We start from the raw sequence: 17,192 nt of genomic DNA on the forward strand, positions 1-17,192 counted from the left end.
AGTGTGTGCTGCCAACCAGTCCATGTGGGGCTGGCTATATGAGGGAGGGGGGCAGAGTCTTGGCCCTTTCGGGAAGGGGTGCAGCAGCAGGGGAGCAGAAGGACTGCCATTGTGCCTGGGGCATGCACAGGGGTGCAGGGAATAACGTTCCTTCCCCCACCCTCTTCTCTATGCCTCTGGTTTACAGAATAAATCGGTTATTTTAAGTAGCTTTGACTCTGCTCAAACAACAGCTGTCTCCCTGCTATGCTGCACTGAGTGGGGAAGCAGTCGTCAAGGGGAGCAGTGAAAGGGAAGGAGGACTGCTTCTGAGCTGACTTAGCATCCAAAGGGCAAAAATACAGGGATAAAATGATCTCCTATTCAGCTCCCCCCTTCCCCCCCCAACCATAGTTTATATTTTTTTGGGAGGGATCTTAAATCCTCCAAGCCCTTGAACAGTGCCAGCTCTGTTCCTCTGCACCACATTTCTTCACTTGGTAATTTCAAAATGATAAGGACTGCTGTTGCACTGAAAGGTTTGCAACAATCAAGGCATTTAAAAAAAAGTGTGATGTATAATGTCTGACCCTACAAAACTGTTATTACTATTATTGTGGCCCAAAGAATACCAGAGTGAAGGAGATAAGGTCTTCTGAGGCCAAACAAAAGCATTTCTAATATCTGGGTCCTGTAAAGTAAGCATGTTTAGATTTTGGAAGTGACATTAAATCGGATTATAAAACTGTATATTTGAAAAAAAATTATGAAAACTTGGAAGAAGGAAATGTTATGTTTGAATGCTAAGATGAATAACTAAGAGGTATTTTATAGAAAGAAATGAGCGATATCCTTTATCAGAGCTGGATATTTGAATGGAAGTTTACAATTTTGTTACAAGTGCACTTAGGCAACTTAGACTCATTATTATTATAACAGAGTACCTGCAATGCATAAAAGTAGACATTAGTTCTAGCCCTAAGGACTCTCTAGAAATGTGTGCTGTAAAAATTATCAAAATTCAAATGCTATAGGAAGAATTTAGAAGTATGGGATGAATTTTAAAATGCTTTCTATCCAGGGTTTATAAACTTGGTTGTAAAAATTAACTTCAAGATTACCTATCTAAATTCCCCATGGTCCCATTACTGTATTCCCAATCCTTCCGTCCTTATTCAGGCACAGCTCAATGGCAGTTTTGCTTAAATAACAGCTGCAGGACTAGCCCTAATTTTATATACTGAGGGGTTTCAATGTTAGTATACTCTGGCTCCCAGATCATTATTTTCCAACTCTTATTCCCTCTTCTGATTTCATTTGACACTGATCTGAGCAATGTTTTACTGTTTTTCCTATTGCAGGTTTAACTTTCTAACAATTCCACAACCATGATTCTTCTTGTGCTTACTACTTGATGTCGTCTCCTCTTGTTTTCTTTGTTTGAAATTATTGTAGTCCATTAATCTGTTTTCTTTTCTGTATGAATGAAAGGAATTAACCAAAGGCTTCTCTGGGCTCCTGAGGCTGATCGAAAAAAGTTGCAAAATGACTCAGTGTCTCTGAAAATTGTGTGTGTATTTGGAAGGACTGTGTTGATGGAGTTTGTTAGGCTATTTTGTCCATGGGCCAACACTGGACATTTGTACCTGTCTGCTACCATTGCTGGTTTTCACCTCCTTTGTATTTTAGAACTAATATTCCTTTAGGGTGAACAGGCATCCTGTTCCCACTTGAATTTTTTTCACCATTTCCATGTGGTACATGTGTACTGTCCAGTGGCGTTAATGTAGCTTTTATATGTGTCTATTTGTTATTTATCCACATTCATTTTTTCAGATACAATTATCTAGCTTACAGTGATAATAGGTTGTTTTTATGTTGTTTTAAGATGCCACTAGTTGCCAGTCTTCTCGACTTCCAGCACCTTGTCAATGCTTTTTGCTCTCTTTGGTCAGCAGAGTGTTTTTTCTTTGTGCCAGAAAGAAAATCGTGAAGTCCACACGTGCACTGTAATAGCATGTGATGAATAAGAAGGAAGTTCCCACACTCCTCTTGTAATCTGTGCCTATGTGCTTGCATGCTTAAATCCTGCCCACATGCCAGTATACATTTGTGTTATACATTTAGCTCTGATTGAGCTATATATGAGAATATGCCTCGTAACTCAGGCATAGAAAATAGAGGGAAGCAGTGGTTTCCCAAAACAACTTTTAAAAGAACTGGGATACTCCATTTTACCAATCTTTTTACCATTTTGCCTACTTCAAGAGATTGACTTTCAAAAGGAAGCATTATAGAGTCACTGTAGTGATTCCACAGCTACAGTTTTAACAAGCTTTCCATTACAAGCCATTTTTCTGATTTCCCTCTCATAACTGTTTTATAATGCTGCTTTCAACACCTGAAATTTGTCAAGCATGTCATCTAGTCACAAGATCAGTGCTTGGTGGTGATGGATGTCCTAGAAAAACCTCCATATTTTTTTTTTTTTTTTGAAATTGAGGTTAGTCAGACAAGACGTTTTAAACATATGAGTTTGAAAAATTATTTTGGAGGAGTCTGACTAGGGAGTATTTTATCTCAAAAGCTGCTTGGTATGGAAAATCCAAATTGGTTTTATTTGATTGTCTGCAATGGAAAGCTAGAGTTTTAGGATTGGAGAACTCCAGAATTAACCATTATGCATATTCTGGCAGGTCCCAGTACAGCTAATAAAGTTTGATTTTAACACTTCAGATGCTAGAGAATCTAAGATTTCATTCTTTAAAAAAATAAGGTTTTTCCCCTTTCATTGCAAAAAAAAGTCTTGAAAAAGGGTAAAAAGGTTGACTGTGTGCCCTAGTGAATTAAATAAAATTCATGGTTCTCTCCCAGCTAGGGGCTAATAGGATGCAGCAGGAGATTACTTGTGCTCATTAAAGGTAGGTAGGCTCCAAATTCCTTTAAAGGGCAAGTCTCTGGCTTGTAGGTGGAGCATCGAGGAGAGAAGAATAGGGAAAGGAGAAAAGGAAGGTAGGCACTGCTACTGAAAGGCTTGAGTGGGACGGAGCCTGGAAGGCTAGGAAACAGGCCTGAAGAGAGGATCTCAGGAAGGACAGGGAATGCCAAAGTTCATGGCTCCCCTCCTATTCTTCCCATTGGTTTATCTGAAGGTGTAGCTCTTTCTGTACCAGATCACAGGTACAGCTTCCCCTAACCATTTCATCCAGGTGTAACCCTTTCAGTGCTGGAGCACAGACACCACTTCTATAGCTTACTCAGTCCCTGCAGATGTAACCTTTTAAGTTCCAGGTCCCATACATTATTTCTCCAGACATAACCCTTTCAGTGCCTGAACTGCATAGCCCTAGCTAGTTTAGAAACTCTTCTTGCAAAACAGTTAAGGTTAAAAGAATTTACAATCTTAGAAGGCTGTAAATTCCCCAGGCTGAATGGGGTTCAAGGAGTTTATGAAATGAAAACCTTTGGACCCATAGGCACGGGAGCTAGGTGTGGGGGGTGGGGTGGGGTGCTGGAGCACCCCCAGGTTTTATGCGGGGTCCCGGCTACTGGCTGCACTCCCGGGGCTCCACTCCTGGCCCTATCCCCACCCCCAGCTGTGGCTCCAGCCTCAGTCCCCTTACTCCTGGCCAGGTCCCTCCCTCCCAGAGACACGGCCCTGCTCTTGGCCCCAGCTCTGGGTGGGAGGGCGGACGGTGCAAGGGGGCTGGCTTTCAGCACCCCCCCTATTAAAAGTGTTCCAGCGCCACTGTTTGGACCACCTGCACAGAGCTCATTGCAGGATCAGGGCCATTAACTGCATTTAGTTTCTCCAAACTCTTGAAACTAGAGTTAGTGTTGTAAGTGCAGATCAGATAACTTAAAATAACATTATTAGAATGTTGTAGTCATAAACAGTGGGTAAAACAAGCAGGATTTAGCACCATAATTTTAGGGAATTCATCCTGCTAATACAATATGACCTGCTTGTTTACCTGGATTATGGGTTAGAGCTATAAGGAAAGGATTTACTCTTATTGTTCTTGGTTACTTTCTGTTCTTTCCTCCCCCACCCCAATATTATGACTACATATAAGAGGGATTCACCAAACCAGCTACTTAGTGGCTTTAAGAAGGACAATTTTCGATAGCTCCTTCACATAGGTTTGAAGGGAAAAACAAAACCAACCATACAAAATCCCCAACACCATTCTGCTTAATTAAGACCTAAAGAGACAGTGCAAACTTTTGATGATTAATTGAAGCATGCTCTAGCCTGATGCATATTTAGTTATTATAATATGATAATTTTATCTTGTTATACAAACTGCTCCCTTTGGGAACATGATTTAACTCTGCAAACATACTGCGCTTATTGCATTGTTCATTATGAAAAATACACAGGCTAAGAACCATAAAGAGATGTATATAAGCACTATCTGTGCAGCAGTTGCAGGGAGCACTCTTTCAACATGTAATGACATAACCCAGGGGCAGAAAAACACAAGATTGGAACTCCCAGAATAACTCTTCCAAAGAGCTGAGATCTCACTAAAATAGAGGCTGGAAATTCAGATCTCGAGCAGTAAATGAAAGAAATGTGTGGTTTTAATACCTGGTGTGTTTATAGAAAACAGTGTGGATGTTCTGCTGAAAACTCACTTGTTACTACTTACTTTCTCTGTGCTAAATCTTGCTTGTCTGATGCCTGAGAGTACTGTCATTACCTTTGATAAATGTTGAGTGTAAAGTATATTGGGATAGCTCAGCACCTCTAAGGAGGTGATAAACACCTTGCAGGAATGGACCCCAAGGGAATAATACAGAATTGGCAAAACAATTGAAGAGTTTCCAAAATTAACTTTATCTTTGTCTTACCAACTGTAAAATATGATATGAAGGCCAGATCTCCACTACAGACATTACCATCATACCTGTGTCAGTCAGGGGTGCTATGAGGTGTGATTCCTGACCAACAGAGCTGTACTCACAAAAGCCACAAGTGTAGACGCAGTCATACTGGCAAAATTGTGGTTTTGCCAGGATAGCATATTTTGCACAAGTGGTCTGAAATAAGCGAGACTGATACAAAATGCAGTTTTGGCAGCATACATTGTGTCCATACTAGGAGCACTTTGTCAGTATAATATACTGGTATAGTTATACTGGAAAAACACTCATTGTAGACCTGGCCTAATGTAATCACATAAAAGAGTTTTGGAAAAGATTGAGGATAGACAAGCCAATTGAACATGTTCAGTTTGAGAGTCCCTTCTTTTCTGCGTTCTTGCTGTAAACTCTTGTCACTGAGTGCGCTAGATACTATTTATTGATACATTTTCCTAACAGAAGGGCAAGTATCTGGTAAAGATAATTCTGAAGGATTTAGTCTTAGTATGAAACCAAGGTCTGTGAAAAAGTTATGGGAATCCTGACTTCTATGGAAGACTTAAACTACAGTTTTTGGAGCATTCCAGTTTCTTTTTAGAATAAGACAAAAAAAAAAAAAACCAAACAAGCAAACTCTGTTTCTTACTATACAAAATCTTAATTGATATTTTTTGTTTTATTTCCCAGTGCCGTTATTTTGTAATTAGAGAAGTGGCTGGACTATTAGCTGTTTTAAAAGTTGTACTCTGCTTGTTCAACCACTAAGGTTAATACCCTGTCATGTAAGGTTCCTATTAAATATTTTCACAAGCTCAATACAGTCTTGTAACTGATGAAGAAGAGGAAAATATGTGCACAAATCAGGAACTTTAATCTGGCCCCCAGCTTTCATCCACATATCCTGCCACGTAAACCATAGCACTTGGCTCTACGCTTGTCCTGATTTTATCCTGTGTACCTTTATCTGTCCGCCCTACTCACTCAAAGCTAAAGAAATACATTGTTTTAGAACAGAGGTTCTCAGACTGTGGTCTGTTGCCTACCCGCTGGTGGTCCATGGAGAGCTGATTGTTCACATGGCACTGGCTCCTTTACTTACTTATTTCCACCTGGTAAATTGAATTAAGAGAAGTTAAAAATACATTATATACTTTCTTAGGGTAAGATTGTGCCTTAAGGTACAGCACTGAGCAAAGGGTGATGACTTAGCTGCCTTGTCCCAGGAAACATGTGCCTCAGAGATCCCTGAGCCACAGTTCCACCACTGCTGTTTGGGGCGTGGGAGTATTTTACTACTGTCCTTTATGGATGAAGCATACACTCTCAGCTAGTTTTGATGGCCAGCTTGTAGTGGGATTTATTTAAGACAGAGGAGGACAGTATATATATGGAGTGGGCAGCTCCTATTCTTCCCTCTATGCCAGGAGCTGAATGCAAGGCCTTACATGGCCCCACAAGGAGGTATGGGAGAGCCTTACTCCACCTGCATGGCTGCAAAAAAACAGAGTACAACTGAGCCCCCCAGGATTACTTTTCTCGTGGAAGCAGTTGCTGTTGTTGCCACAAGGATGTTAGGTGATTGTAAATGGGTGGATAGGTGATCTTCCTGATCACCAGCGAGAGAGTGTTTGTTCATGAACAGGTGGGTGAGTGGTTCTCTCTATTAAGATGTGGCCCGCACTATGGAATAGTTTCAGAACCCCTGTTTTGGAATTTTGTGCTCATTCTTCAAGTCCACATTGTTATAGAACCTATGTACTTTGGAAGTGAGTGCTCCCAGCAATTACTTTCAAAGAGGCTAAGCTCTGCTTTCAGCTGGTGAGTTTCCCCCTTTCAGCTCTTCTCAGCATTAATGAAGGTTGTTGCAAAAGGGAGCATCTGCACCTCTTCCATTTTCGGGCTTTGTAGAACATTCTAAGAATTAATACTCTTAAATTGGTAGGGGAAAATATCAAGTACATTTAGTGACTTTAATGCTGCACATTGCTGTTTTCAGGTGCAAGCGGTTTTTCTTTGTTTTTATTGCTTCCCCAGCTCTTCTCTTGCCAGGTAAATTCAACGGGGCAAAATGATGCCTTCTAAAAGGAGCAGGTTCACCAAGGTGGGAAAGGAGTTGTACTTTCTCAGAAACAATGCCCTTGCGAAGGCATACTGCCTTCAGTGGCTCTGGGGGAGCATGATGGAAAGCGCTTCTTGACTCACATTTGAATAGGTGTACTTTGTACTGCTGCCAATACAGCCCTACTGGTTCTCAGGGCAGGCCCGGGGCCATGACAACACTAGGCAGCTCCTATTGCCAGTCTGTACTCCAAAGCATCCTGCAGCCAAAATTATAACTGCCCCCAGTGTGAGCTTCTTGAACCCATGCATGGCTGGCTATAATTTGGCCCAAAGTATTTTGATTTCCATTGATGTCAAATATGTTAGAACATTTATGAGATTTTGGCAAATCCCACTCTAAAGAGTAAGTGCTAAAATGTCATAATTATAGCACATTAAACACAAATCTAAATTATGGTTTGGCCTTAAATATAGTTTTAAAGGTGTACAGTCTGATTCAAATTAAAAGGTCAAGTTTTTTACATTGTACAATTTTCTTTGTAACTATAAATCACAACACAATTTGTGGAAGGAAAAACATTATTAAACTGGCAATATTTATTCTGTTAAGGTGAATAAAATGCAGCACGTGGTTCTGTGTTACGATAGCTGGGGGAAGGAGCCAAATCATTCTACTAAAAATTAGTTTGCCAATAATTTTGCAGAATGATGACAGCGTTGCTTCAAAACCAATCCTTTACAGGGAAATGGGATGACTGCATGGCAGGCTCTCTGAATCATGAACTTTCCATCACTCCTGGACAGCAAATTGCTTTAACAATTAGTCTTTTGGGGATTTCCCCCCCCCCCCCCCCCAGAAATCAGACAATAGTTAATATCAGTGACTGAAAGGTCATGTTGTCTAATGGACTAGATATAGGAATAGAATCCTTAGTTCTAAATCATGGGTTTGCCATTGATTTATTGTATTGCTTTGTGCAAGTAACTTAACTGTTCAGTTTCCCCTTCCATAAAATGGGGATAAGAATACAGACCTCACAGTAGCATTGCCAGGATTTGAAGATGAAAAGTGCTATGTAAGTCTTATTATTATGGGGAATTTTCTTGCACTTGACTATATGAATCCAATTTAAAGCAACAGTCTAGGTACTTCCATACTCTAGATAGACAGGAACAACTGTAGATAACAGCACAAAGAGCTAGTGGCAAAGAATGTAATTGGGGAAAGAAGTTGGAGGCTCTAGAGAACAGAAATGATTAAATCAGTACAAGATGGTTGCTAGAAAATATTTATCAAATTAGAATAGAGACATGAGAAATACTGGAAAGAGAATGAGGACTATGAGGTGAGGAAAATGGCATTGAGTATAAAGCTGCACTCACTTTCTTATGAATGATTGAAATGATCTCCCTAAAATTCAGGGAAATAACACCAAAATTAATGTAAATATTAAAAAGTTAAATCTCCACATACATGTCAGAAGAACTCAAAACAGGGTCAAATAGCACATCTTAGAGAACTCTTGGTGAGTTAAAATGTACTCAACCATGATAAGAATCACTTTGCAGATTTTAGTAACACAATTAGGCATCTCCCCTCTCACTCAAATATGTATTTTTGTGTCAATCTTACTTGGAGAAAACCTCCTCCCATTCTCTTCTAGTCATTATTTGGAATCAACACCCAAATGGGGCATTTCCTTTTCCTTCCTACATCCCATTTAGAATCCTGTTTGTAAGGGCCCTCATTACATTGCTCTGGTGCGGTAGCTTCCATGTATATTTTATCAACTAGCTGCTGAGCAGAATTCCTCCGAGGCTCTTGATAATGGATTTTAAGTAATGGGAATGTAACAGCATTAGTTACATTGGTCTTTAGTGTTGGTTACTGGTTTAATAAATACAATTAGGCACTTTCTTAAACATGCTAAAAAGCCCCAAGGACCTCCAGAGCTTTTCAGTGATGCACCATTTTTTATTATAATCTTTTCCATCCATCTCAGAAGTTCTGCCAGCCTCCTGGCCTGGTTGGCACAGGATACCAGCTGCCTAGGGAACAAGTAGTTAATCACAAGCCTGCCTCGTTCTGCTCACAAAGAGTGAGGAAGACAAAGTTACTGCAATAGAGTTCTGAGGTTGAGTGCGTAGATGTCTGATTGGGTGTTTGCATCTGATATAAACATTATTTTTATATTTTTGTTGTAGAAGATGATGTGTCAAATGTACAAATAATGTGTGCCTGGTGCCAGAAAGTGGGAATCAAGCGCTATTCCCTGAGTATGGGAAGTGAAGTGAAATGCTTCTGCAGTGAGAAGTGCTTTGCAGCTTGCCGAAGAGCATACTTCAAGAGAAACAAGGTAAGAGAGCCAAAGAAAGATGTAACCCTACACAGGCCTAGCTCGGGTCTCATTTCGTAGCTAGCAAAAAAAAATTTTTTTTTGGTTCTTTCTGTTTTGTCTGTTCCCTTTACCTTTCCATATGTATTGTCTGTTGGACTATCACCCCTTACTAATGTGTAACCTGTTTTCTCAGTTTCCCTCAGCTTAATGCCTGAGTTCTGTGAGGGTGGATGAATTTAATTAGACGATACTAATAATGCACTATAAAATAAGAATGATGGTTTTGCTTCGGAATCTTATTATATTTGCTCTATGTGTAAGACTAGGGGAGGGATCTTCATAGCTGTGCATAGGGAGGTAGACATACAAGTCTTACTTTTGGTAGGTGGCTATATCTTGCGCAGCTGAAGTCAAGAGAAGTTTTGTCATTGATTTCAGTGGCAGCAGGATCATTGGCGATGGCATATGCAGTTAGGGCCTGATCCAAAGTGCAGTGAAGGCAATGACTTCCAATGACTTCAGTGAGCTTTGGATCAGGACCTTAGTTTCATGCTTTTAAAGTTTATCTTCAAATGTAAACAATTATGGACTTACTGCTTTAAAAAAGCTCAGACATTTTGGTGTTTTGTGTGGGGTAAGCAGTGACAAAACCATCTATCATAGCACGAGGATGTTTCCAGTAATCTGAAAGATCATTTTATCTCAAGTTAAAATGGAATTCTAATATTGGCTTGATTTCCCAAACTGAAATGACCACAAAAATTATTCTAATCTGTAAAGTGCAGTGACTGAAAGTGCCCTGTACTTTATTTTAGCATCTGGTTTGTGCAGCAGAATATAGGGTGTTTCTGTTATAAAAAACAAACAAACCCGCCCCCCCCCCATCCCTGCAAAACACACCAACTTCTAATTGTTACAAAAAAATAGCTATGGCAGTTTGATACTTATTAGTGTAATAGAGGAGTCCTTGGGTGAGACTAATTGATCTAGAAAGCTTTATTTATTCATAAAATTCTTCACATTTTTGTTTATTAAACCTGCATATTTTTCCCTCATGCTGCAGAACATTTGAAGTCTGTCATCTTAAAAATAATTCCCCCCCATCTGATACTTGCAATCTATGGTAAAAAAAAAAAAAAGGATTTTAGATGCAAGAAACATTGTAGCTGCAAATTACCCTCCTTTATAAATTTGGGTCACATCATTCTGTCCCCCCCACTCCGCCCCCAGAAAAGCCTAAAGAATTAGGTTGCAAAAATCAGCAGAGTGGAATTTTAGTGGCAGTCTTTGAGAATCAAGCTCATAATGTTTACTGGAGCAGATAGGCAAGTTAAACAATCATGTGGAAGCTTCTGTGAAGTGTAGTGTTTCTCTCTCTTTATTTGGAGGACGTGAGGTTGGTAGGGAGAAATGCATCTAAGATACTCCACATTTTGACATGAAAATAGTAAATTTCTTTCATGTAAGATGGTTTATAGAATTGGATGTTCAGATCATGGACAGTGAAGTACCCCTGTGTGTGTGTGTGTGTGTGTGTGTGTGTGCGCGCATATGCACAAGTGTGCATGCTGTAAGCTCTCTGGGGTAACGAAGGATCCAGTCCTGCACTTCTTATTGAGCTGCAACTCCTCTGGCTTCCAGTGGCAGGATTTACTTGAGTAAAGCAGCACACAGGAACATAGGAATTGCCAGTTGTCCATCTAATGCAGTATTGTATGTCTGACAGTGGCCAGTACCAGATGCATTAGAGGAAGCAGCAAGAAATCCTATAGAGGACAATTATGGAATTACTAATCCACAGTGGGGCCTACGACCCATGTGTTAGTCTTTGGCTTATGCCATGAAGCAGGGGGCTTATATCCCATCTAAAAAATCTTTTAAAAAGATTCTACTTAATGTAATTGTGGATGTTGTCATTATCCATATCAATGTGTCATCCTGTTATGACTAAGAGAATAGGATCCAATTATATTTTGTGGCCATAAGAGAGACAGATTAATCATGTATTGTGTAAATAAATATTCCCTTTACCAGTTTTAAATTTGTTGCCTGTCAGTTTTGTTGTATGTCCCCTTGTTCATGTATTATAGGAAAGGGTAAAGTGAAGTGCCCAATTTACCTTCTTTGTACCATTCATTCTTTGTATTAGACATCTTATCATATCACATCTGTTTGTCTCCTCTCTAAACTAAACAGTCCCAAATATTTTGAATCTCTCCTCAGACAGAAACCTCTGCATACAGTCTAACTCTTTTCTGTAGATCTCAAGAACAAAAGAAGTTCTTATTCTTTTAAATGCACATTTCACCACAATAAGTTGCTCTACACTTCTCTCAAACAAGTCACAACAGTAACTGGGTTTTCTTCTGTAAATATTAAGGATCAACATGTGTCCTACTTTCCCATGTGCCTTGAGGAATTAAGATATGGCAAGGCAACACAATTGACAGCATTTGGATCATTGCCTAAAAGCCTTCTTTAAGTTAAAGGACCAAATTCCACCCTCGGTTACACCTGTGAGAGCCTGTGGCTGCATGAGTGAAACTGAGACCTGAACCTGGTCCACACATTATTTTCAATCTAGAACTTTCTATCACCTCTATATTCATGGTGTTCAATATGAACAAGCACAGGATGCACTACTCAGGGAATGTTAATGCTGCTATTGAAGTTAGGCAGGTTCAGGAGAGTTCAGCAGGCCCTTATTATTTTGCACTTCACTCTAGCTAATAGAACAGGATTTTGAGAAACACGGCACAAGATCGAAGTCATAGAGTTTAAGGCCAGAAGGGCCCACCAGATCATCTAGTGTGACCCTGTGCATACCACGAGCCAGTGCTTAATTTGTGTCGAGGCTTGAGCCCAGGCACCTCTAGGCTTGGCAGTTCATAGCTCTGGCACCTCTGGGCTTGCCATGTCAGTTATGAAAGTAAAAAAAAATAAAATTGCTTGAGCCCTGGCAGCTAATTGTTTGAGTCCCAGCATCTCTTTCATTATAAATTAAGCACTCCCATGAGCCCACAGTATCACTTAGCACCTGTGCAGTAAACCTATTGACCAAAATTAGACCAAAGGATCACAGCCTGCAAAAGACTAAACATTGTTATGTGCCACAGGCAGAGAACAGGAGGGACTGAGGTGGACTGATGCCCTCGGCTCCTGCAATGGCAGGGAATTGATTAAATCATAGAATATCAGGGTTGGAAGGGACCTCAGTCCAACCCCCTGCTCAAAGCAGGACCAATCCCCAGACAGATTTTTGCCCCAGATCCCTAAATGGCCCCCTCAAGGATTGAACTCACAACCCTGGGTTTAGCAGGCCAATGTTCAAACCACTGAGCTATCCCTCTCCCCAAAATGAGATAGCCCCAGTTAATCCCAGTAAGAGACCGATTCTATGTGCTGCAGAGGAAGGTGAAAAACCCCAAGGTCACTGCCAATCTAGCCTGGGGGAAAATTCCTTCCTGACCCCTCTGATGGTGATCAGTTAGATGCTGAGCATGTGAGCAAGAGCCAGCCAGCCAGCCAAGCACCTGAGAGAGAATGCTTACTGAGAGTACTGTCCCACCTTGTCCAGTGTCCTGTCTGCTGCGATGGTCGTCCCTGATGCTTCAGAAGAAGGAGACCAAAAAAACCCAGAATACTTTGCAGGGAAAAACATCCCTTCCTGACCCCTGCAGGTGACTGGCTGAACCCTGCCATTAAAAACATAAACTGGAAGGGACCCCCAGGGCTCTCAAGTTCTGCCCCCACCCTCACATCACAAGCAACCCCATCATGCAATCCCACTCATAAATTTGTCAGCCCTCCCTTTAAACTCATTACATAGTTTGTCCCCAGAATTCCTATTGGGAGGTAGTTCCAGAACTTCACTCCTCTGATGGCTAGAAACCTTCATCTAATTTTCGGCCTGAATTTGTTCATGGTCTGTTTATATCCATTTGCTCTTGTGTCAACATTGTCCTTTAGTTTAAACAGCTCTTCACCTTCCCCAGAATTTACAAGTAACAAGGTTGCAAAAGTTTCAGGTATACCCAGTGACCTTTAAACTCTTATTACTAGTCTGGCCATGTACCTGTCTTCTCCACGAGTCTAATGTTTATTTATGTATTTGAAAAGTTACACCACTCTACAGCTTCTCATTTTTCAAACAGGAGTAAAATGGTCACATTTCACCTGCCTTATGCATGTTTTAAACAGCATATCTTTGCAACAATATAGTGTTGTATTACAATAAATATGTACAGCTGCTGTATTTCAGTGAGCCGATAGGACTTTGTGGTCATTTCATTTAAGGCTTGAATTTCCTAATGGATTGTATTAAGCAGTCTTCCCCGCTCCCACCCTGGCTAAGAACTGCTGTAATAAGCACTTGCTTAAAACTGTAGGACTGTTCAAACAGTAAAGAATAAATCATCATTCATGTCTCAAAACATTATAAAATAATGATGCAAATTATACACATTTTAATACCAATTGCTGCATATAGAATTAAGATTATCTCAACATTTAAATAAAACAAAAATCCTCTCCAATACATTTGGAAAATGTAGGCTCTGATGTGCTGCTCTCTTTACAAATACCCAATTGGGTTAAATTCTGGGAGGAAACCAGCTGAAATCACCCTATCGAATGAAATCTATAAGGAAGGCACACAAACTCTACAAAAGCACCATTAATGTGCAGCTGTATGTTGGAGGTGCATAGTTGCATGCACATTACAACACCACCTCCACCCTCACATGTACTATTCCTGCCAAGAGTTACAATAGTCTGGATAACAGGAATCATTGCTAGACTATGGAATGCACTTACATTGCTGTATGGACCCTAATGCCTTAGTCATAGGTATGTATTGATTCTCCATGAATTTTGTCACAGAGGGCTTGTAGAACAGCAGCACCTGGGTAGCAATCCTCAACCTTGTGCTCCAGCAGCAGTGCAGGTATATATGACAGATAAATATAGTGAGACCCAACCACAATATGACTCTTGTCTAAATTACTAATAATAAATGAATAAAAGCAAGTTCAGTATTTTTTCTACCCCTTTAGGCAGAGAGATTAAATGTTTAGATTGTTTCTGCATCTGAACTCTTGTTCCTGTTTTGTCTGCTATACAGAGTCAAATGTAAATAATGAACTAGTGCATAATGATAACCTGTTGTGCATAATAATACCAATTAAAAGCAATGTTGCAAGAAAGAAAGTTTTTTATACTAATGTTTCTAAAAGAACAGATTTAGATTTAAACCTGTTCCAGTGCTCCCTTCCTTATAGATTTCATTCTATAGACCAGCCAATATAAGTCCAAGAATCACAGCAGCACATAGCAGCACACTTGCCGGCAAGTTAAAGAAGTATGGGCTGGATGAATGAACTATAAGTTGGATAGAAATCTGGCCAGATTGTTGGGCTCAACGGGTAGTGATCAATAGCTCCATGTCTAGTTGGCAGCTGGTATCAAGTGGAGTGCCCCAACGGTTGGTCCTGGGGCCTGTTTTGTTCAATATCTTCATTAATGATCTGGAGGATGGTGTGGACTGCATTCTCAGCAAGTTTGCAGATGACGCTAAACTGCGAGGAGTGGTAGATACGCTGGAGGGTAGGGATAGGATACAGAGGGACCTAGACAAATTAGAGGATTGGGCCAAAAGAAACCTGATGAGATTCAACAAGGACAAGTGCAGAGTCCTGCACTTAGGATGGAAGAATCCCATGCGCTGCTACAGACTAGGGACCGAATGGCTAGGCAGCAGTTCTGCAGAAAAGGACCTAGGGGTTACAGTGGACGAGAAGCTGGATATGAGTCAACAGTGTGCCCTTGTTGCCGAGAAGGCTAACGGCATTTTGGGCTGTATAAGTAGGGGCATTGCCAGCAGATCGATTCAACATTGGTGAGGCCTCATCTGGAGTACTGTGTCCAGTTTTGGGCCCCACACTACAAGAAGGATGTGGAAAAATTGGAAAGAGTCCAGCGGAGGGCAACAAAAATGATTAGGTGGCTGGAACACATGATTTATGAGGAGAGGCTGAGGGAACTGGGATTGTTTAGTCTGCAGAAGAGAAGAATGAGGGGGGATTTGATAGCTGCTTTCAACTACCTGAAAGGGGGTTCCAAAGAGATGGATCTAGACTGTTCTCAGTGGTACCAGATGACAGAACAAGGAGTAATGGTCTCAAGTTGCAGTGGGGAAGGTTTAGGTTGGATATTAGGAAAAACTTTTTCACTAGGAGGGTGGTGAAGGACTGGAATGGGTTACCTAGGGAGGTGGTGGAATCTTAGAGGTTTTTAAGGTCAGGCTTGACAAAGCCCTGGCTGCGATGATTTAGTTGGGAATTGGTCCTGCTTTGAGCAGGCGGATTGGACTAGATGACCTCCTGAGGTCCCTTCCAACCCTGATATTCTATGATTCTGTAGCAAACGCATTGGTCCACAAGTTTCAGGATATTACATTTAAAGAAAATATTGGATTCATGATTGGACCACTGAGTCTGAAGCCTGAGAAGATTATTTTTTAAAATTAGTTTATTGAATCAATGGGTCAGAAAACAAATGTATTTTGACCCAACGGCTCTACCTAGAATGAAGACTGAATTCATACAGGTTATGAGCTCCATACATAGATATGTTAGAGACTGATTTTCTTGATTTGACTAGGGTATTGGAGAGAGAGTGAGTGCAAAATTGTCAGGCAGTTTATTACACTTGACCTTGTTGCTGCTTTGCACTGCCTTACGATCAGGAAAAAAAAGATGATAAATGTTTTTGTTTACAGCGTAATCAAATCTCACTTCTACAAACAAACAAAGAAACATAAATCAAAAACTAAAAGTTTGTCACACAAGGAAATGTAAATAATTATAATTTTCTCTCCTTGTGTGAAATACTGATCTACAATGAACCAGTAGCACAGGTAGCCAGGTAACTTGTCTAGTGAGGCTCATATGGCATTAAAAACATGTCTCCCTTTTCCAGCCCAGAGGGCTGTAATACATTCAGGAGACAGAGAGAATCCAGCTTTACTCCTCCCGCCACTTCAAGGTGGAAGGACTGGCAAGTGGTATTTCCATTGTGGCGTTGGAATGAAATGCTGAAAATGATGCATTTTGTACTATGGGAATTTTTGTCTTAGTTGTGCAGTGAGAATTAGTGTCAGCAAAACAATTGGGGCCCTCAAAAGTAATACACATTTATCTAGTGCTGAGTAATATTACGTTAGATAATTCTTTTCACTTTCAGATTGTATTGGCTAATTAATGTACACCACTATATGATTAAAATACACACACAGAACTCTGAGTAAACATAGATTATTGTTTGCCCCCAAATTAATACTGAAAATTGTCAGAGAAAGTTCTCTTGATTTCAGGCTTAATTATGCAGCCTAACAGTGCATAAGAAATAGTTAACTATCTTGCTATTAAGTCAAAGAATAATGACAAAATTGTCTGCTCCCTTTTTCCCCCAGACATCTGCACAATTTAATTTGCGAAGTGACTATCATTCATGAAAATTTTGGAAATTGTTTCAATAGATATAAGGCAGTTAATGTCCCCTGACATTAAAAAGCTCAGGTTTTACATTTTAAGGTTCCTTTTCTAACATAAGCTTTGAAACACATGGGAATATGAACAGCAAATCAATATTTTTCCTGCCGATTCACCTTGTTTTAATTAGGTATTGAGAAAGGTCACAGTAGTGCAGGTGGTCTGCCCAGTTAGCATGGAATTGCCGTTGCTTGGCTTTACAGATTTTGTAGAGAAGTGTAATTTAAGAAGCAGTTCACAGCCCTGCTTCTACTGGGGATGCTGCTTTACAGAGAGAGCGAGAGAGAGAGCAGGGTTTCCAGTTCATTATAGGAAACAAAGGATTCTTCCTAAAGCTCTGGGGAACCAAACTACTCTCCATTGCTATGTTGGGATATAATATAATACTGATGAA

At 40.4% G+C, this 17,192-nt stretch overlaps 1 protein-coding gene across 1 annotated transcript in view; it reads left to right on the forward strand.

The window, feature by feature from the left end:
- SOBP (sine oculis binding protein homolog) overlaps positions 1 to 17,192 on the forward strand; it is a 114,815-nt gene that overhangs the window by 15,836 nt on the left and 81,787 nt on the right. Inside the window, exon 4 of the mRNA XM_065402125.1 lies at positions 9,115 to 9,266. Within this exon, the coding sequence (XP_065258197.1) occupies positions 9,115 to 9,266 (152 nt within the window). The remainder of the gene's footprint in view (positions 1 to 9,114; positions 9,267 to 17,192) is intronic.

This window comes from Emys orbicularis, chromosome 3, assembly GCF_028017835.1.
Source record: "Emys orbicularis isolate rEmyOrb1 chromosome 3, rEmyOrb1.hap1, whole genome shotgun sequence".
NCBI classification, from domain to species: Eukaryota; Metazoa; Chordata; order Testudines; family Emydidae; genus Emys; species Emys orbicularis.